This window comes from Peromyscus californicus, unplaced genomic scaffold (assembly GCF_007827085.1).
Source record: "Peromyscus californicus insignis strain IS unplaced genomic scaffold, ASM782708v3 Scaffold_7__1_contigs__length_154581171, whole genome shotgun sequence".
NCBI lineage: Eukaryota > Metazoa > Chordata > Mammalia > Rodentia > Cricetidae > Peromyscus > Peromyscus californicus.
The window spans coordinates 7922456-7942711 of record NW_026294595.1 but is presented as its reverse complement, the minus strand read 5'-3'; the positions used below and the strand labels follow the sequence as shown (position 1 = coordinate 7942711).

The following is a 20256-nucleotide window of genomic DNA, read 5'->3' as shown; positions in this document are numbered from 1 at the left end:
GTGCACATATACACCCATGTACATGTGAATGCACCACATACTCACACAATATTCACATATACCACACACACACACCACACACCAGAAATCACACACACACCACACATACATATGCAACACACACCATACATACACATACCATACACGTGTACACACACACACATACACACCACATACACACACACACACACACACACACCCTCGATACTGAAGCTGCGCTGATGTTTTCCAGAAACAGTAAGGATTAACCCAAAGTGGGGGGAGCAAACATTCTCAACACCACACTGACATCTCTGTCCAGAGTCTTCCCAGTAGCAATTCATTAGACTGACTTCTGAGTAGGAGCAGGCATGGGGGAAATGGGGAAACTGAGGCACAGGACACTTAGCTTTCCTGCCCGTTGGAAACTGTCTACATTCCTCCTGCTAGTTCCTCCCAGTATTGAAAACGAAGACTTGGAGGAGGTGATCAAGGTGCCCGAGGGACAGACTGCCCAGCTGCTGTGCAATGTCACAGGTGAGGGTGGTGAGCCTGGCTTAGCCAATCCCTGACCCCGAGGTTACCCACCAAGGTCTCTACACTTCTGCTCTCTGCATTAGGCCCATTGGTGTGCCTTACTGTTTTCTCTGCTCCTGGCTGAGGGCAGTCACCTGCCAGAACCTTCCATGGGGCCTCTTTGTCTGGCTGCTTCCCAGGTCCCACTGCACCAGGACTTCCTGCCCCTGCGTTAACCACACAGGATCATAATGATCTGTAGTGTCTGAGCTCCTCTAGGACCCAGACCCAGACTCTTGAGTCCATGGCTCCCCCTCTGCCTGGAAGACTAGGCTCCCTCCGATGCTTGAGGGCTGGAGGGTGGGTGGATATGAGCCTAGATAAAGAGAAGGGTGGTGAATGAATGGGGGGGGATGGATAGATGGATTTTTAAATAAAGATGATGGGTGAGTAGAAGACTGGGTGGTAGATGAGTAGCTGGTGTGTGGGTAGGGGATGGATGGATGGATGAGTGGATGAGTGGATGAAAGAATGGATGAATGAGGAGATGGGTGAATGGATGGATAGGTGAATTAATAAGTGTGCCTTAAGTGGGTAGGAAGATGGATGGATAGATGGGTGGATTATGGATAGATGGACAAGAAGGATCCATACGTGAGTGAGCAGTAAGATAGGAAGACAGACAGATGGATGGAAGAGTAGATGGATGAATGTATCTTGCCTGTCTGTATCAAGCCATCTCTGCCTAGTCTCCCGTAAGGCAGCTGAATTCCAGAAGAAAGGGCCAGGCTGTTCTGCTGTGCATACTGAATGGAGATGGAAACTCCACATCTGTGCTGGCCAGAGCCACCTCTAACCCCTGAGCCCATCTGGTTTGAGCTTGCTGAAGGATCTGTCTCCTCTTCATATAGGTCACCCACCACCAAAGATCACATGGTTCAAAGATGGCCAGTCCCTGGTTGTTGGAGACCCCTATGAGATGTCCCCAGATGGGAGCTTCCTGTGGGTCTCCCAGGCCAATCTGTCCAGTGCCGGCCACTACTCTTGTATCGCTGCCAATGCGGCGGGGGAGAAGACCAAACACACACAGCTCAACGTGCTGGGTGAGTGCTGTGCCTCACCCCTCACCCCCCCACCCCCATCCCACCCCACCCCACCCCACCCCACCCCACCCCCCACCCCCTTCCCTGCCAGGCCACCTGGTTCTCACAGGCAAGGCTGTCTTTGCTTTTGCTACTCCAAGGGTGACAGCAAACATAAACAGAAGAGCAGCCAGATGTCTGATCTCCATAGCAACCCTAGCTGGGGACCAGGCTTTCAGCATAGCCCTTCCTGTGACAATTCATGCCCAGACTGTAAGAGTGCCCCCTGCAGAAGCAGGAAAATGAAGCTTCGAATCCAGGAAGCAGTTAGCCAAAAAGTCCCCTCCTCCTCAGCAGAACCAAGAAGGTTTAGGTTGAATCAATAGTGAGGCCAAACGTTGAGTCAACACTGAGAGGCACTGGAGAGACTGGATGTCAATTTGCCCTGCAGCTGGAGCTCTGTGGGGAGGAGGGCTTGGCTGCCCTGAGCTTCCACTTCCCATCATCATCACACAACTGCAACGCCAAGGATAAGCCCGAGGGCCTAGCTGTCCTGGTCCTCAGGGTCCTTGGGCCCGATCTAGACTTGTTAACCAGGGCCTCCCTGCCGCCCCCTCACAGTGGTTCCCACCATCCTGGGAGTGCCCGATAATGCCAACGAGGAAGTGACTGTGACTATCAACAATCCTATCTCCCTGATCTGTGAGGCACTGGCCTTTCCATCCCCCAATATCACCTGGATAAAGGATGGGGTACCCTTCAAGGCCTCTAAGAACATTCAGCTCCTCCCAGGTGATGCCCCTGGGGTGGGCTTTGGGAAGACATATGGTGGCCTGTCCCCAGGCTGGGTCAGTCTGAGCTCATGTCTATGGTAAAGCCCTGTTTGGGGGTAACTCTGGCCATGGCTCCCCAAGCAGGTACCCATGGACTACAGATTCTGAACGCTCAGAAGGAAGATGCCGGCCAGTACACCTGTGTGGTCACCAATGAGCTGGGGGAAGCCACAAAGAACTACCATGTGGAAGTCCTCAGTGAGCCCCTACTACCCCTGGGACATCGGCTGGACAGGCAGAGGAGTCCTGGCCACACTTGAGACCTAGGGCACCTTCCTGTGTCTATTTTTTCCTGAGAGTCACAGGCAGCTGGGGGCGGCGGCGGCAGGGCAGGGGGCGGGGAGTCTGTCATTTCTCGTTCTTGCCTTGGTAATGGTAAAAGGAAGGGATAGTGTTAAGACTTTGGTCATGTTGACCCCAACACACCTCCAGTTCTGGCTTCCTGTTGCCCCTTCTGGTGTGGAGATACAACCTGGGGTCCCTCAGTTTGACACCTAGGCCCCAAGAAGGCCCTCTAGAGGCCACCCCAGGGATCCTCTGCTTCATAACCCCTGTCCCTTCACCCTCTCTAACCCTAAGTGGGTACAGATGGGTTCCCTTCCAGAAGAATCCTATTCTACCAGCCTTGTCATTAGAGAACCACCCCTAGGGCCAGTGGGTCGGGGTCTCGGGCCCCTCCCCAGGTCCGCTCCTCACACGTCCTGTGGTTTTTCAGTTCCCCCTTCCATCTCCAAAGACGACCCTTTGGGGGAGGTCAGTGTGAAGGAAGTGAGGACTAAAGTCAACAGCACCCTGACCCTGGAGTGTGAATGCTGGGCTGTGCCCCCGCCTGCCATCAGCTGGTACAAGGACGGAAGGGTGAGTGCAGGACCCCAGACAGCCTTAGACGCTCACCTTTGGCCCTCACTAGCCCTGTTCAGATCTTTGCAGAAAGAAGAGCCCTAAAGGCACCTAGCCCCAGAGCTGGCCCTGCTCACCCTTCAGTTTTTAATTTAAAACAAAACAAACACTTTCCAACCTTAAGTGACTCTGTCCACCCCTTCACTTCTTTTCCACTTTTGAGGTCATACAGGTTTGGCTTGACAAAGTCACTGAGTGGTCCCATCCATCACTTTCTATTATGGTCTGACTTTTATTTATTAAAATATAGAGTAGGTTGCCAAGCAGTGGTGGCACACACCTTTAGTCCCAGCACTTGGGAGGCCAGCCTGGTCTACAGAGTGAGTTCTAGGATAGCCAGGGCTACACAGAGAAATCCTGTCTTGAAAAAAACGATAGATGGACGGATGGATGGATGGATGGATGAATGGATGGATGGACAGACGGACGGAGGAGAGAGATTAGGGTGTGCAGTGGCACATGCTTGTAATCTCAGCACTTAGGAAGCTGAGGCAGAAGGATCAAGAGTTCAAGGTCATCCTTGGCTACATAGAGAGTTGGAGGCCAGCCTGGGCTACATGAGACCTTATCTCAAAACAAATAAACAAATGATCTCGATTTTTATCTCAGTCTCTCTCTATCCTTCCCCAGCCTGTGACCCCCAGTCAGCGGCTCCATGTCCTGGGGGAGGGACGGCTGCTCCAGATCCAACCCACACAGGTCTCTGACTCTGGCCGATATCTGTGTGTGGCCACCAATGTGGCTGGCGAGGATGACCAAGACTTCAATGTTCTCATCCAAGGTGCGTGTCACTGTAGGGTGGGCTGGGTGACAGCAACCAGCAGGCCCTAGACAGGATGCTGGTTCCCGGTAGAAGGCTGTGACCCATGGCGTCAATATTGGCGGCAGGGCATCAGGAGCCCTGCACTAGCTTAGGGCAAGGAGGCCCACATAGGCATTCCGCATTGACTGTCTGTCTCAGCACCTCAGAGGCAGAGCAGTTCTGTCTCCCCGGTTAAGGAATGAGTTTCGGAAGATGGGGTTCCTGCCTCAAATCAGGATTAAGTGGCCAGGAGGCAGGCAGGGAAGGAGGCAGGGAGAAAGGGGAGCTGGAAAGGGGCCAAGGGGCTGGGGAGAGGTGGGGAGGGAGGCTGGAGGCTGGGAGGGAGGCTGGAGGCTGGAGGGAGGCTGGAGGCTGGGAGGGAGGCTGGAGGCTGGAAGGGAGGCTGGGAGGGAGGCTGGAGGGAGGCTGGGGAGAGGTGGGGAGGGAGACCTGGACGCTGGGAGGGAGGCTGGGGAGAGGGTGGGAGGGAGACCTGGAGGCTGGGAGGGAGGCTGGAGGCTGGAGGGAGGCTGGAGGCTGGAAGGGAGGCTGGGAGGGAGGCTGGAGGGAGGCTGGGGAGAGGTGGGGAGGGAGACCTGGAGGCTGGGAGGGAGGCTGGAGGCTGGAGGGAGGCTGGGGAGAGGTGGGGAGGGAGACCTGGAGGCTGGAAGGAGGCTGGGGAGAGGTGGGGAGGGAGGCTGGGAGGGAGACCTGGAGGCTGGAGGGAGGCTGGAGTCAAGAAGGGAGTCAGGAAAGGAAGCAGGGAGGCTGGAGACCAAGTCAGACAAAGGAAGCACGGGGTTTTACCACACAGTGCTCTGCAGTGATTGATAAGAGAGCACACTTTCTCCTCCGCCTCCTCCGGCCCTCAGCTGCCTCACCCTGGCCTGTCACTCACTACTGGATTGCGTGACCTGGAGATGTCACTGGCCCTGCTCTGGGCCTTGGTTTCATCCTTTGCAAAATGCAGGTGTTCTAAGCCAGGCATGGTGGCGCGTGCCTTTAATCCCAGCATCTCAAGGCAGAGGCAGGTGGATCTCCATGAGTTTGAGGCTAGCCTGGGCTACATAGTGAGACCCTGTCTCAAAGAAAGAAAAAGAGAGAAGATACTGGAGATGTGACTAAAGTGGGTGACCCAGGGGGAGGGGAGCTTTCGGGTCTGTGCCTCTGTATACCCATAAGCAAGTGTGGGCTAAGACTTGGCAGCTGCCTGGAGCCCTGCAAGAAGTGTCACGAAGTCATCTGATCTTATTTCACTTTGTTCTTCTGAACCGGTCTTACTGTAGCCCAGGCTGGGCTGACGTTTGTGACGCTCTTGCCTCAGCCTCCTAAGCGCTGGGATGACAAGTGTGACCACCACACCCATCCACCAGGATTCTCTGAGGCCAACTAGATGTGACCTCCACAGAGCATGGGGCTTTTCCTAAAGCTTACATGGCGGCTTCATAGGCAGCCCCTGGGGGCGTGAAGAGAAGAAATGCCCTGACCTGCCTGCAGGGTGTAGCTCGTGTGGCAGGGGGTGGCAGTGCCTCCCAGGCTGGTTGGCAACAGCGGTGAGCAGCTTTAACCCTTTATTATATTCCTAATGGCTTGTCCCCCTCCATGCAGTGCCCCCCATGTTCCAGAAGGTGGGCGATGTCGATGCAGGCTTTGAACTGCTGCCCTACGAGGAGGAAGCCCAGGGCAGGGTGACAGAATACCGGGAGGTCGTGGAGAACAACCCAGCCTACCTGTACTGTGACACCAACGCTGTCCCACCACCCGAGCTTACCTGGTACAGGGAGGGTCAGCCACTGTCAGCTGCAGATGGGGCCTCGGTTCTACAAGGTAGGCCAGACGTGCAAGGTGCCTGCAGAGTGAGCTCGGGTGGTATGTGTGGCGACTCAAAGGTCGCCTGGCTCCTCTTGGCCTGCCCTGCTCCCGCTATGGGCCCACTGCTGTTCAGGCCCCACTGACTGTACCAAGGGGAATGGCAGTCTCCTGGCTTAGCATCTGCATGGTGCCTGCCAGGTCCAGACCAGCACTGGGGCTGGGTGGGGGCCAAGAGGTCAGTTATGACAGTCTCTGATGAACAGTTGTCCCAGGCTTTGAACTTGGCCCTTGTGGAGAAAGGAACCCAAGATACTATGCTTGTGAGGCTGGTTTTCCAAGGTGGAAGTCCCTGGACTGATCCCTACGCTGCTTCTGACCTCAGCATGAGACCCTAGGCTCACATCCTGTTACTCTAGACTTGGTCAGGAGGAGATCCTTAATGCAGACCCCAAACACAAGCTAATCCCAGCCATCGGTTAATCCCTGACCCCAGCCACTGATTGGCCCACATGTTAGCATTGACCTCCAACCCCACTGCTGACCTCTAACCCTGGCTACCAACCCTGAGCCTGTTAAAGATGTGGTCACAAGTTAAGCTGAATGTAGATCCTGGTCACAAATGAACCCCAGCTCTCACCTGAACCCCCCTGTGGCCTTGGCCTCCCCTCCATAGCTTTGCATGTCAGGAGACCTTGTTTCTGGCATGGTCAAGCCACCCACAGCCTTGGCTGGTGACTCCTCACCTGGAATCCTTAGCACACAGTGACCCTAGGTTCTTGGTTGCCTCCTGGTCACCAAGGGTCCCAGGCAACTCCTCCCTTGCTCCCAGCTGCCATTGCCCTGGAAGCTACCCCTGCCTCTGAGAACACTTCCTCTTGCGTTTGCCCAACCGGCCAACTACACCCTTTTGCTAACCCTGCCGGGGGCTTCATTTTCCCCATCTGTGAGATGGGCTACCAACAGCTCTCACATTATAGAGCCTGCACCTGAGACCTGGCAGGTAGCAGGCCATTAACTGCACGTGGACTTGATCCCCCATTGACCTATGATCTGGGTGGACTGAATCTCACTTCCCAGATGAGGCAAGGGATGATGGTGACTTGGGCCATCCAGGGGAGAAACAGCTCCCTTGCTCTGGAGTCAGGGCCCTTGTCCCTGAGCTCAGGCCCCTGTCCTATGTCCCTGCAGGAGGCCGAATCCTGCAGCTGTCCCTGGTGCAGGCAGAGGACGCGGGCAGGTACTCATGCAAGGCTTCCAATGAGGTGGGCGAGGACTGGCTGCACTACCAACTCCTGGTGCTGAGTGAGTGGCTCCGTCCAGGAGGGACACGGAGGCTCTGGTCCCAGAGAGGCCTCCTTCTGAAGATCCCTGGGGGGTGGGGGGTTCAATTCCCCTGTGCTCAGACGGTCTGTAATAGGATTGCAAGCTTGGTGTCTGAAGCCAGGCAAAAGTAGCTTTTAAGTCCAAGATGGTCACTTTCTCACTGTGTGACTTTGAACAAACTATAACCTCTCCAAAGCCCAGAATTCTTAGCTGCTTCCGGGCCTGAGAGATGTAGTGAGGGGGGTACAAGGACCCTGCAAGCATCTGGTACCCAAAGTCTCCCTCATTTCCACCATGTTCAGCTCCAGCCCAATGCCTAAAGCACTTCTCACTCTCCCCTCCCACCCAGCACCACCGGTGATCCTGGGGGACACGCAGGAGCTGGTAGAGGAAGTGACTGTGAACGCAAGCAGTGCCGTCAGCCTACGGTGCCCAGCTCTGGGGAACCCAACACCCACTCTTTCATGGCTCCAGAATGGGCTGCCTGTGTCCCCCAGCCCACGGCTGCAGGTCCTGGAGGAGGGACAAGTCTTGCAGGTAGGAACAGACCCCTCTCGGGGTAAAGGCTCCGGGAACCAAGGGGCAGTGTCATCTGGGCCTACAAAGGCCCATTAGAGCATGGGGGTGTATTCTGCACAGCAAATGGCATCTGTGAGGAGCCCAGCTGGTCATGTAGGGCTGCCTAGTATTCATAAGTATTAGTCACTCCTGCCAAAGAAGGAGCACATGTGCCACACCCAGAACCAGCCCAGGCCTGGGGCGGCAACCCCTTGCAGTTCTTGACCACCAGGACCTATACATACGCCATAGCTGCAAGGCCCCTCCAGAGACCAGCACCGCCCCCACATGGCCTTCTTGTCCACTTAGCTACAGACAACCAACCAACACTAGTCTCCCTCCCCAAAACACAGAGCCCATGACAGGCCTCAGAGGGACCGCTCCCGGTCACTGTGAGCACCTGTGGCCCACATGTCTGCTATGGGGAGATAAGGGTGCTCATGGCAGTGTGGAGATGAGCCAGGGAGCCTCTGGATCCATTCAGAGCTGTCAGCCTTGGCCTCAGCACCGGTTTCTGTACCCTCAGGTTTCCACTGCGGAGGTAACTGATGCTGCCAGCTACATGTGTGTGGCAGAGAACCAGGCAGGTTCTGCAGAGAAACTCTTTACCCTCAAGGTCCAAGGTGAGATGGCAGAGAGGAACCTCTGTGCATTCCTTGTCTCTCCCCGAGGGTATCCGAGCACCTACACTCAGAGTTCAGGGACCCCAGCCTGGCCCCAGCTACATCCCAGGACAGAGAACATTTGGGAGACTTCAGCCACATTTGGACCAACCTCAGATGGCCGGGAGCAGCTTTGGGGGGATGTTGTTCCAAGGCCTCAGCTTTGGGAGAATATTCTTCTGAGGCCTCAGCTTTGGAGGGGGGTGTTCTTCTGAGGCCTCAGCTTTCAGGGGGATGTTCTTCTGAGGCCTCAGCTTTCAGGGGGATGTTCTTCCAAGGCCTCAGCTTTGGGGAGATGTTCTTCTGAGGCCTCAGCTTTGGAGGGGCGTGGTGTTCTTCCAAGGCCTCAGCTTTGGAGGGGGGTGTTCTTCTGAGGCCTCAGCTTTGGGAAGATGTTCTTCCGAGGACTCAGCTTTGGGGAGATGTTCTTCTGAGGCCTCAGCTTTGGAGAGGGGGGTGTTCTTCTGAGGCTTCAGCTATGGAGGAGGGGGGTGTTCTTCCAAGGCCTCACAGCATCATTAATGAGCACTCACTGTGCACTTGACATGTGTCTAAAGGACTTCTTCCAGCAGAAGGAGTTGGCCTAGCTTTACAATTGTAAAATTACTCCAAGGGAAAACCAGGAGAGGGGGTCTTACCACCCCAAGTCTGCTGTTGACCTCTATATTGCCATTAGCTCAGATGTGGGGACAGCTGTGTCCCTGAGGTTGGACGGGACAGTGCTGAGTCCTCAAAGTCACAAACAGCTGTCTGGGTGCTGCACTGACAGCTGTGTGGCTTTGGGAGAATGGCCGTACAACTCTGATCAAGCCACTCTGTGCTCTTTGCAAAGTAGCTCTGACTAGTAAAACTTGCCCTCCAAGGGCTGTGTGGAGACACCCAGGGGTGGCTCTGGGAGCTTAGGCCGGCTCCTTGGTATGTCTCTCCCACCCTCACCTCTGGTCTGTGCTCCCAGTATAAGCTCTCATTTCTGCCTTCATCCAGTCCCACCACAAATCTCAGACTGGCACACCGACCAGCTCACCACCACCCTCAACAGCAGTGTCTCCCTCCCCTGCGAAGTCCATGCTCACCCAAGCCCTGAGGTCACGTGGTACAAGGATGGCCAGCCTCTCTCCCTGGGACAAGAGGTTTTCCTCCTTCCTGGTTGGTAAACTGAAGCTTTGTGCCCAGCTCAAGGCTCTGGTGGGGAGTGTAAGATGTCCCAAACCTGGGACAGGACTGTCCATGTGGGAGGATTAGGGACTGAGAGTGGGCCAGGGCCCTGTAGCTGCTGGTGCAGGGACCATTGTCCCGCAGGCACCCACACACTGCGGCTCGCACGGGCACAGCCAGCTGACTCCGGAACATACCTATGTGAGGCCCTCAATGCTGCAGGCCGAGACCGGAAGACTGTACAGCTCACCGTTTTGGGTATGTCCTGTTCCACCTGTGCCATCTGCTCTTCCCATGAGCCCCCAGGGGAACCCTTGTCCTCCTCAAGGGATCCTGTTTAAGAAGCACAGTCTCATGGCGATTAAATTATAGTCTTTAGAGTCGGATTCACCAGGGTTTGATGCAGCCATGCACAGGCTTGCTCTGTGACCTTGGGCTGAGTGTCTCCCCATCTCTGAGCCCCCAGATGTCCCGTTGGTAAGGTGACAATCCATATGAAGAAGGGAGGAAGGGAAATGCAGCCCTTGACCTACTGTCTGGCTCACAGTGAGATTCAGTGGTGGTCAAGTCGAGGGGGTAGAGCAGTGGCGAACCCTAAGAGCTAGGCCGGGAAGGTCCAAGATCCTTGGCTGGTATCCTGTGGCAGCAGTCTCGGTCTTTGGATTTCCCTGAGGGAAAGCCAGTCTGCAGTGCCAGCAGCCAGGGCTCTCTGGAAGGTTCTTTTCAGTTCTGGGACAGGTTCATTCACTTGGAAATGCATAGCTGTGCCAGGCCCTGAGGGCTCACAGCTGGGTGTGGATGCCTACATGAGTGCCAGGGGCTGAGGGACCACCGTGGAGGGGCAGTGTCTAGTCGGGAGATTAAAAAAAAAAAAAAAAAAAACCTATCAGCATCATTCTTGCCATCTAAGTACCAATGGCCACCAGCAGGCTCTGGTAGGCTGGCCTGGGTTCACTTCCTCCAGCAACCCTGGGTCAGGTCCATGGGCCTCCCTGGGCCATTTACCCATGGTGGTATTGGGGCTATGTGGGCAAGGCCATCGGGCCTCACTGGGCTTTCCTGCCCTTAGTTCCTCCCAGCTTTAAACGGGCTTCTGGAGGCCCCCAGGAGGCCACTGTGGTCAGAGCAGGGGACAAAGCCATCCTGAGTTGTGAGACAGACTCACTCCCAGAGCCAGCTGTGGCCTGGTTCAAGGACCAGCAGCCCCTAGCCCTGGGGCAGCGGATTCAGGGTCTCCAAGGTGGACAAAAGCTGGAAATCCTGGACTCACAGGTCAGTGGCCGTGGGCAATCTGGACGTGGACACAGCACTTCTGACCCTAGAGGCCTGGGGAAGGAGGTGGGAGGTGTGTGGGAAGATGTGGGGGTGTCATCTCCTTGACCCAAGTAGATGCACAACCCCCTGCAAGTGACCTGGGAAAGGCCTGGACTCCAGCCCAGCTCAGGTCTGCCTCACAGTGACCTTGACAGAGCCCTTCCGTACCGGTGCAGGTCAGGCTCTCCAGTGTTTGTTGAGTGAATATGTATCTCTCCCCTGAACATCCCCTCTGGTCTCCTACCTTCTGACCCAGCTCCAGCCCCACAGCAAAGGGCAGACCAGGGCATACTGGGCCAAGTCTGCTCTCCTCATCTCCAGGGTCTCCACTTCCTAAGGATCTGAGAGAGGCGGGCAGGTGTGGCGGGGGGTGGGGGGAACCTACCTCCTTAAAGCTTCCCAGACAAGGCCACTCTATCCTGGGAATCTCTGCTCCACACACCAGGCATCAGATAAGGGAGTGTACAGCTGTAAAGTCAGCAACACAGCTGGAGAGGCCACCCAGACCTTCGTCCTCACCATCCAAGGTAAGGCCCAGCCTGGATCCCGATATTGTAAGAACAGAGCCTCTGGGCTCTGGGAGCTTATCTTGGGGAGGGAGCTAGGGTCCTGGAAAACCTGACGGCCACCGAAGCCACTCAAACTGGTAGCTTTAGGGTTCTTATCTCATGAATTCGGAGAATGAAATTCAGACTCCAGAGGATGCGTTTTAGAGTTGATTTTACATTCACAGGTGAGACAGACAGACAGACAGAGGATTCTAAGCTCCTGTGCAGTAAGAGTTTATCCCAGGAAACAGGGTGCCACTGAGGTGCTAGTACGGGCACTTTTTAAAGGACTATGGATGAGCCCCAGAGAGGGGTGAACTAGCTACTCACCCTGTCCTTTCTGTTTGGTTATGTCCTCACGCATAGCTTCCTTTCTGTTTGGTTATGTCCTCACGCATAGCTTCCAGGTAACTGTGAGCGATCAGGAGGAGCCAGGACTCTCTCCTGGCATTCCTGGCCTCCAGCAGGGACATTCTTGGAACCACTGCTCTGTCCCTGTCCCGCCTTGTCAGCTCCTACCCTCGTCTGTCACCCCAAGGAGCTCCCAGGGCTGCAGGGATAAGACCAATGGCAGGAAAGAGGCCCTATTGCCAAGATCTGGAATTTTAAAAACCAAGATGGAGATGGGGAAATAGCTCAGATAATAATAATATAAATAAATCAGGGCCTGGTGTGTGCCTGTAACCCCACTACTTGGGAGGGAAGTGGGAGCAGGGAATCGGGAGTTAAAGTTATGTAAGCTACATCCTTAGGTACATGACTATTTCAAGACCACACTGGGCTACATGGAACCTTGTCTCAAAAAAAACCAAAATGAAACAAACAAACAAAAAACATAGGACTCTTCCTGTGATATGCTTTGAAGGACTTAGTGGTGTAATTCTGTTGCTCTGCCTGCCCAGTTTCACACAAAAGCAGAGCCTTCCCACTGTGCACACCGTAGGCACTAATCTGTTGTATAGATTAGGCACTGGGCATGTGCCCAGCAGCTAGGCACTGAGGTGAGGGAAATCTAAGAGATCGGATGCTTAGAAGGACTGTTGGTCTGTGAGCTGTGTATTTACTGTCTTCAGGCTGAGTGGATCTTCTGGGGCTCTGGTTGTAGATACTTTGAAATAGTCAGCTGTGGTTTCTAGTCCCATCTGTGAATAAAGCAGTTCCCACCTCCATCAATACCAGAGTGTAAAACAAAAACCCCTAATCTGCCTCAGAGGAAGAAACTGGGGAGCAGGGAAGAGTGCAGAAACCTGCCTTCTTTCCCACAGTGCCCCCAACATTTGAGAGACCGGAGACAGAGACAGTGAGCCAGGTAGCTGGGCGGCCCCTAGTCCTGGCCTGTGATGTGTCAGGGATCCCAGCTCCCACTGTCACTTGGCTGAAGGACAGAATGCCCGTGGGTGAGTATGCATGTCCTGCTTGCCATCTGAGTGCAAAACATGTCTTCACTCAACGCAGCAACAACGGAAGGCCGGGAAGTTGCCGGTTATTAACGTTCTTGTCACAAATCAGGTGGCTGTGGTGGTTCATGCTTGCTGCCCCGGCACTGGGGAGGCTGAGCCGGAAGGAAGAGAGGGTTTACTCTAGCTGATGGTTCCAGAGGGCGAATCCATCAAGGCAGAGGAAGCACAGCAAGCGGCAGGCATGGTGCTAGGAGCAGGAAGCCGAGAGACCTCATCTTAAGTGCAAACCGGAAGCAGAGAGAGTGATCTGAGAGCAGCGCAAGGCTAGGAACTCTCAAAGACGCCCCCCCCCCCCAGCATCGATGGCTGACAGTAACCTCCCCAGCACCACCATCAACTGGGGAGCAGATGTTCAAATACCTGAGCCTGTGAGGGACATTCCTCATCCAGACCACCAGATCCCAAGTTCTCAAGCTAGCCTGGGCTGCATAATGAGTCTCTCTCTCTCTCTCTCTCTCTCTCTCTCTCTCTCTCTCTCTCTCTCTTTCTCTCTCCCTCCTACCCTCCCTCCCTCCCTCCCACCCTCCCTCCTTCTCTCTCCCTGCCCCTGCCCCCAGCAAAGGCTGGCAGTGTGGTGGAAGCCCCACTCCCATTTACCTTTCAGTGCTTTTTATTAGCCACTAAATCCAGTATCAGGAGCCACTCTAGCATGGAGTCTTCTGGTCTGGAAGCTCTTCAGGCCAGGCTAGCCCGAGCTTGGGTCTAGCCTTGACTCTTGAGCTGTCCCCCCTCCTGCCAGTCAGCGCTGCCCCTGCCTGGCCGTGGGTCATCCCGTCTAAGCTCCCTTCCTTGCCCTTAACCTCACTTGCTGGGTCAGTCTGTGGATACTAGACTGTCAGCTGGTAACTCCTAAGGTGCTCCCCCATGCCGGGCACCACTGCCCCCTGCCAGTGCCTGGTGAGGACAGCAGCCCTCAGGCTGGCCTCAGGCCCATGGATCCCTCTAGTACAGCTCCATAAGAGGGAGACGGTCCTGACAGAGGAGCTCTGAGGGGTTAGTGACAGCTGTGGGAACCTCGGGTTGTGTTGCTGGGCAATGTGTCTCCCCGTTCATATGTATTACTCTCCCTGCTCCTCAACAGCTTTGTCGGGCTATAATTTACAGTCCTCCCATCTAGAGAGTATCATTCAAGGCTCTTTAGTGTATCCACAGAGTGGAACCACTGCCACAATTAATCTTAGAAAGTCTACACTGCCTGATAAGGAATCCCCATTGCCAGTAGCCATCACTCCCCAGTCCCTGCAACTTCCGGCCCCACGGCTGGCCACGGCAGTCTGCTGTCAGTCTCTGTGAGATGCGTCTTCTGGACGTTTTGTTCTGATAGTGTCATGTCCCCTGTGACCTTCTGCATCTGCCTTGCTCCCCTTTATCCTGAGATTCCGAAAGCTCACTGGCCAGCCTGGATCAGTATTATTTTTTCAGAAATGCATTTTATTATTTTTCATTATTCCTTTATATAATACTTCATATGGCTATGTAACCCTGGCTGGTTTGGAACTTGCTGTGTAGGACAAGGCAGGCCTTAAACTCACAGAGATTGGTCTGCTTCTGCCTCCTAAGAGCGGCATTAAAGGCGTGAACATGTAGCATTGTGTTTCTTTTCTTTCTTTCTTTCTTTCTTTCTTTCTTTCTTTCTTTCTTTCTTTCTTTCTTTCTTTCTTTTTCTTTCTTTCTTTCTTTCTTTCTGTTTGTTTTGGAGACAGGGTTTCTCTGTGTAGTTTTGGTACTGGTCCTGGAACTCACTCTGTGGACCAGGCTGGCCTCGAACTCACAGAGATCCGCCTGGCTCTGCCTCCCGAGCGCTGGGATTAAAGGAGTGCGCCACCGGCAGCACTGTGTTTCTTAACCAGCTTTCAGGCTGTAGAGGTGAGGCTGCCGTGAGCTTGGCATACAGGTGCCCGTAGGTGGTCAGGGTTCTATGGGGTGTGTGTTTGTCTCTCCTAAGTGGACCCTTGAGTTAGGCTGGCAGCAAATCCTGTCTGTAATGCCTCTAGTTCTTCTCACATGCTATTCCCTGCCTGGAACAACTCATGGTCTTGTCTGCTTGCTGGTTTCTACTCAAGCTTTGTCCCAGCAGCCCCTGCTGAGGAGCCCTTCCTGGCCCTGGCTGCCCCTCCCATCCTCCCCTGTCCTCAAACCCTCAGCTCCCTGACTCTGAGCGAGCTTTCCAGCTGTCAGTCCTCAGCTGTACTGTCTCTGTGACACATTTCATGCTTCTGTATGTGAGGAAAGCTTGGCCTCAGAGCAGGCCCTGGACTGGAAGATGTGGGACCCTGGGGAGCGATGGCTTGTGTGGGACTGGGGTTGTAAGAAGTGGAACAGCCAGAGTGGGTTGAAGAAGGTGGTTGTGATGGTTAATTTAATTATCAGCTTGACAGAGCCTAGGATCACCACTGAGAGAGTCTCAGTGTGGGGTTCCCTAGATCCTGTTGGCTATGGGCATGTCTCTCGGGAGTTGCCCCATGTTTACTGGTGTGGAGAAAGCCAGCCAGAGAATGCATGGCCCTATTCCCTGGCTTTGGGTCCTGACTTGTACACAGTTAGAGAAAGAGAGCCGGACACAGGCGAGTGTGAGTGAGTTCATTTCTTCCTCTGCTGGGAGTGTCACCAGCTGCTTCTAGTTCCTGTCACCTTGGCCTCCTCTTGATGACTGACTGTCATCTGGAACTGCAGGCCTAATAAAACCCCTTTCTCCTCTATGCTGCCTTTGCTTGGGTAACTTATCACAGTGGAAGAAATGGAACTAGACCAGCGGGAATCTACAGGGGTGCCTCTGACCCCCTGGGCCTCAGTTTCCCTATCAGTACAGGGAGTATGGGACTCAAGGACTTCCCTCCATTCCACAGAGAGCAGCATGGCGCACAGCGTGGTTTCCCGAGGCGGCCGCCTCCAGCTGAGTCACCTGCAGCCAGCCCAGGCTGGTACCTACACTTGTGTGGCTGAGAACGCCCAGGCGGAGGCCCGCAAAGACTTCGTGGTGTCTGTTCTAGGTATATCTTGCACCCCACACCCCCTCCTGTTGGCCGTATCCCAGCAGCCCCTGCTGCTGCCGGGACCTCACCACAGCTCATGTTGCAGTGCCTCCCCAGATCCAGAACTCAGGTGTGGCACAAGAACACAATGTGTTAGAGAGACAGGAGATACGGCTGGACTGTGAGGCTGAAGGACAGCCACCACCAGACATAGCCTGGCTGAAGGATGGTGGCCCATTGGATCAGCATGTGGGGCCTCACCTCCGGTAAGGCCAGGGGATGCCAACTGAGGCACCGGAGCTGCCAACCTGTGTGCGCCTGCCCTCAGTGACTCCTCCCCATGCAGGTTCTACCTGGATGGCAGCACCCTGGTGCTGAAGGGCCTAAGGACTGCAGACTCGGGTGCCTACACCTGTGTGGCCCACAACCCAGCCGGGGAGGATGCCAGGCTGCACACCGTGAACGTCCTGGGTGAGGAACTGAGGCTGAGGAGAGGCAGGGAGCCCCAGCGCCCTGGAGCCTCTGTGGGGACACCTCCATGGGGATGAGCAGGGAGAGTCAGGAACCTCCACTCGAGACCGGGTGACGTCTACTCAGCATGCTCCCTGGGCCTTAAGGTCATGTTATCAAATAAGAGTCACAAGCTTCCCAGCCCAAGGCTCAGCAGGGTGTCTGGACAGGGGGACATGGAAAGAATGGGTGAATCTGGGCCCCAGGCAGTGAACCCCATCTCTCAGGTGGTGGCCAAGACTCCAAGCACCTAACTGCAATGGCTGGCGGCGGAGAAGCTCAGGGCAGGGTGCTGCCTTCCCTCCAAACCCCTCATCACTTTTTTATCTGCCACCCCAGTTCCTCCCACCATCGAGCAACCAGCGGGAGACACAGGGACCGTGGTGAGCAGGACTGGAGAGCTGCTGACCATGATGTGCCCTGTCCGGGGATCCCCACCCATCCATGTGAGCTGGCTCAAGGATGGCCTGCCCCTTCCTCTCTCTCAGCGCACCCTCCTCCACAGCTCTGGCCGCACCCTCAGGTAGGTGAGCGGTCCTGCCTCTGGTCCCTGATGGCAGTTGGTGACACATTCACCAGGCAGTTCGGGCTCCGGATGCTTCTGTGTGGATATTAAAATACAATTAGTACAGACACAGACAGGCTTATGGTGCCTGGGGAGACCAAGAAGACCCCACCACCCAATGGAACCCCAGAAATAAAAGAGGCCTTATCCTATGGCCTAGTGGAGAAGGCATAGGCCAAGAACACACCTGAGGGTGTTGACTCGGCCTGGCAAGGTGGAAAGCCAGGAGGGCTTCCTGGAAGAGGCCTGAGCAAAGCAGGGGGTTCTAGACACCAGCAAACAAGAGAGTCTCGCAGCTACAGGAACCAGGTAGAGGGGATAGGAGGTCCCACACCACAGGTTCTGGAGATAATTGAAGCTTGTCAAGGAGACGGGTGGTGGCAGCAGAGGGCACATGGTTAGCTGCTCCGTCCTTGCGATAACATTGGTGCTAAGGTGGAAGAAGGTGGAGCCAGGCCTGGGTTCCATGGGGAACAGCTTCCAGAGGGAAGAGCAAGGCCAGGGTCCCCCAAGGTGACTGTAGGACAGGAAGATGACAGGGACAGACAGATGCTCTGGGTGGGGCCTTGGGGGCTGCTATCATGAGAGGGTTCTCTCCTTCCATCTTTCCGCGGGTTCTGGGAATCACTCAGATCACCAGGGATGCACGGCAAGAACCTTCACACACTAAGTCACCTTGTCGGCCAGAAAGGGAAGTTTTTACAGGCAAATGAAGATACTCTGAAACCACAATCCTTAGCCACAAGTTACTAACAAGAGTGGCCCCTGCCTGAAGCTGCACAGACCGCTCACGACTGGGCAGGCGTACTCACGGAGTGTTTCTCACACGTGCTCAAAGGTCTGTCAGTCTTTGGCGACAGCCACATGGGCAGTTATGCACAAGCGCCCTCCCTTAACTGGCTGCTTTGGGCTTGACCAAAGGGGTTCCATTTTGAATCTGACTACCCTGACATTGAGGTTCCCAGGCAGCTGGGAGAGATGCACTATCTACTCAGAGCTTGGGGACATAGACTTTCAGGGACTGTCAGCACGTGGAAGATTCTGGAAGCCAGCTGGATGCAACTATCCACCACACATGTGCACCATGTCCTGGCTGCTTGGGCTAGGGCAAGTCCTTTGGACTTGGCAGGGGCAGGGGGTGTGGGAAGCCTCTGTCCTGGAGAGGAGAGTGATGACCTGGCTTTGGCATCAAGATCCTCTCTGGTCCGTAGCAAGAGCAGGCCAGGAGAAGCTGGGGGATCAGGAGAAAGGGGGCTAAGTGTGGGACCAGTAGCTGGGCACAACCCAGGTGGCTCCTGAGGACTAAGTGTGATTGTCTATGGGAAGGATGTCTGTCCCCACATTGGGACTGTGAGCTTCCAGAATTGGGGAGGCAGGTGTGGCCGAGGCACTATGGACTGGAGGAGATGGCGGGAGTGGGGCTCGGGGAAGGGCAGTGTGAGGCTTTACCCAGGGAGCACTAGGAGACCAGGAAAGGGACAGAACAGGGCTAGAAGGTCCCCACTTCAGAATTAGCCTTTGAGAGATGAGATAAGAAAAGGAAGGGTAGGGGCTGGAGAGATGGCTCAGCAGTTAAGAGCACCAACTGCTCTTCCAGAGGACCCAGGTTCAATTCCCAGCCCCCACATGGCAGCTCACAACTGTCTGTAACTCCAAGATCTGACAACCTCACCCAGACATGTGCAGGCAAAAACACCAATGCACACAAAAATAAATAAATACTTTTTTTAAAAAAAACAAGAAAGAATAGGAAGGATAGTCTGTCACTCAACCTCTTTCCCTCTCCCCCCCCCACCTTCTCCCACTTTGGGGAGGGGGTTCAGGATTTCTCAGGTGCAGCTGGCAGATTCAGGCATCTTCACCTGTGTGGCTGCAAGCCCAGCTGGTGTGGCTGACAGGAACTTCACCGTGCTGGTACTCGGTATGGGGCAGGGTGATGTAGGCGGTACCATTGGCTGTGACTGATGAGAATAAAATCCCCATCCCCTGCTCATCAGGGTGTGTCTGGAGAGAGCCATGGGGCATTCTAATCTAATTTCTTCTATCGTCTGTTCATTTATTCCCCAGGTAGTAAGCAGGCACTCCAGTGTGCCAAGCATTGATGGGCATAATTTATGGTAGTGGGCAGTGGCTCTGGGCCCCAGCTCCATCAGGCAGGGGAGGAGATGCTGTGGGAAGAAGGACACACCTAGCATGGGAGTTCCAAAGGCTTCTCCATGAGGCCCATAGCCACAGTCAGTGTACATAGATCCAGGATGAGGGTCACCTGCTGTGGATTAAAATGGACCCTGCCCCCACTTTTGTCCCCTCAGTACCCCCCATCCTGGAACCAGCAGAATTTCAGGATGATATGATGGCTGTCCGAGGCTCTGAAGTGGTCCTTCCGTGTGAGGCCCGGGGAAGCCCCCTGCCCCTTGTGTCGTGGATGAAAGATGGGGAGCCCTTGTTGCCCCAGAGCCTTGAGCAGGGGCCTGGCCTGAAGCTGGAAGCTGTGAGAATTGGTGACTCGGGGATCTACTCCTGCACAGCAGCCAGCGAGGCCGGGGAGGCCAGGAGGAGCTTCCGGCTGACAGTGATGGGTGGGTGTCCCGTCCTCAGCAGCTTCAGTGGCGGACAGAAAGGGGGTGAGGGACAGTGAGTCCCCTGGAGGTTTGGGGTCACCCCTGAGTGAGGCTCCAGAGAGAGGCCTCACTGGCCCTGCCTACCAAGCTACTGTGGCTGACAAGTACAGTCCTCCTCAGCTCTATTCCAACGTTTTTTCACAACCAAACCTTGGTGTCAAAGCAAAATCTAGAGCCTCCAGCATCTAGGGACCCAGCCTCAGAACATAGCACAAGAGCAGGCAACGTGGGCCGTGTTAGAGACGTTCTATCTCTTCCCCGTGTACTGAGTTCTTGTTGGTGTCAAAGTACAAATAATTGTCCTGGGGACACGGCCTTGTGTCCACCCAGCACCCCCCCCCCCCCATGACCAGATGTTTCTTGGCCCCTCAGCGGTGAACTGCTGGGCGGTGAGGGAGGGGAGAAATGTCTGACCCAAGGCGGACATCTTGCAGATCCCCCCCACATTGAGGAATCTGGCCAGATGTCAGAGCTGTCACTGACACCTGGTGCCCACCTGGAACTCCTGTGTGAGGCCGGAGGCATCCCGCCACCCAACATCACTTGGCATAAAGACGGGCAGGTCCTGAGGAGAGTAGAGAACGACAGCCAAGCTGGCCGCGTGCTCCGCGTGCGGAACGTGCAGGTATTGGCACCTGCCCGCT

The 20256-nt window shown here is 55.1% G+C and overlaps 1 protein-coding gene across 1 annotated transcript in view; it reads left to right on the top strand.

Annotated features, from left to right (window-relative positions):
* Hmcn2 (hemicentin 2) overlaps positions 1 to 20256 on the top strand; it is a 132750-nt gene that overhangs the window by 72887 nt on the left and 39607 nt on the right. Inside the window, 22 exon segments of the mRNA XM_052724421.1 lie at positions 430 to 516; positions 1407 to 1598; positions 2199 to 2369; positions 2495 to 2608; positions 3126 to 3268; positions 3941 to 4091; positions 5721 to 5939; positions 7113 to 7226; positions 7597 to 7784; positions 8332 to 8428; positions 9452 to 9613; positions 9767 to 9880; positions 10692 to 10894; positions 11382 to 11463; positions 12750 to 12881; positions 15791 to 15934; positions 16023 to 16182; positions 16263 to 16387; positions 16766 to 16949; positions 18815 to 18912; positions 19304 to 19570; positions 20047 to 20237. Coding sequence (XP_052580381.1) covers positions 430 to 516; positions 1407 to 1598; positions 2199 to 2369; positions 2495 to 2608; positions 3126 to 3268; positions 3941 to 4091; positions 5721 to 5939; positions 7113 to 7226; positions 7597 to 7784; positions 8332 to 8428; positions 9452 to 9613; positions 9767 to 9880; positions 10692 to 10894; positions 11382 to 11463; positions 12750 to 12881; positions 15791 to 15934; positions 16023 to 16182; positions 16263 to 16387; positions 16766 to 16949; positions 18815 to 18912; positions 19304 to 19570; positions 20047 to 20237 — 3338 coding nt within the window.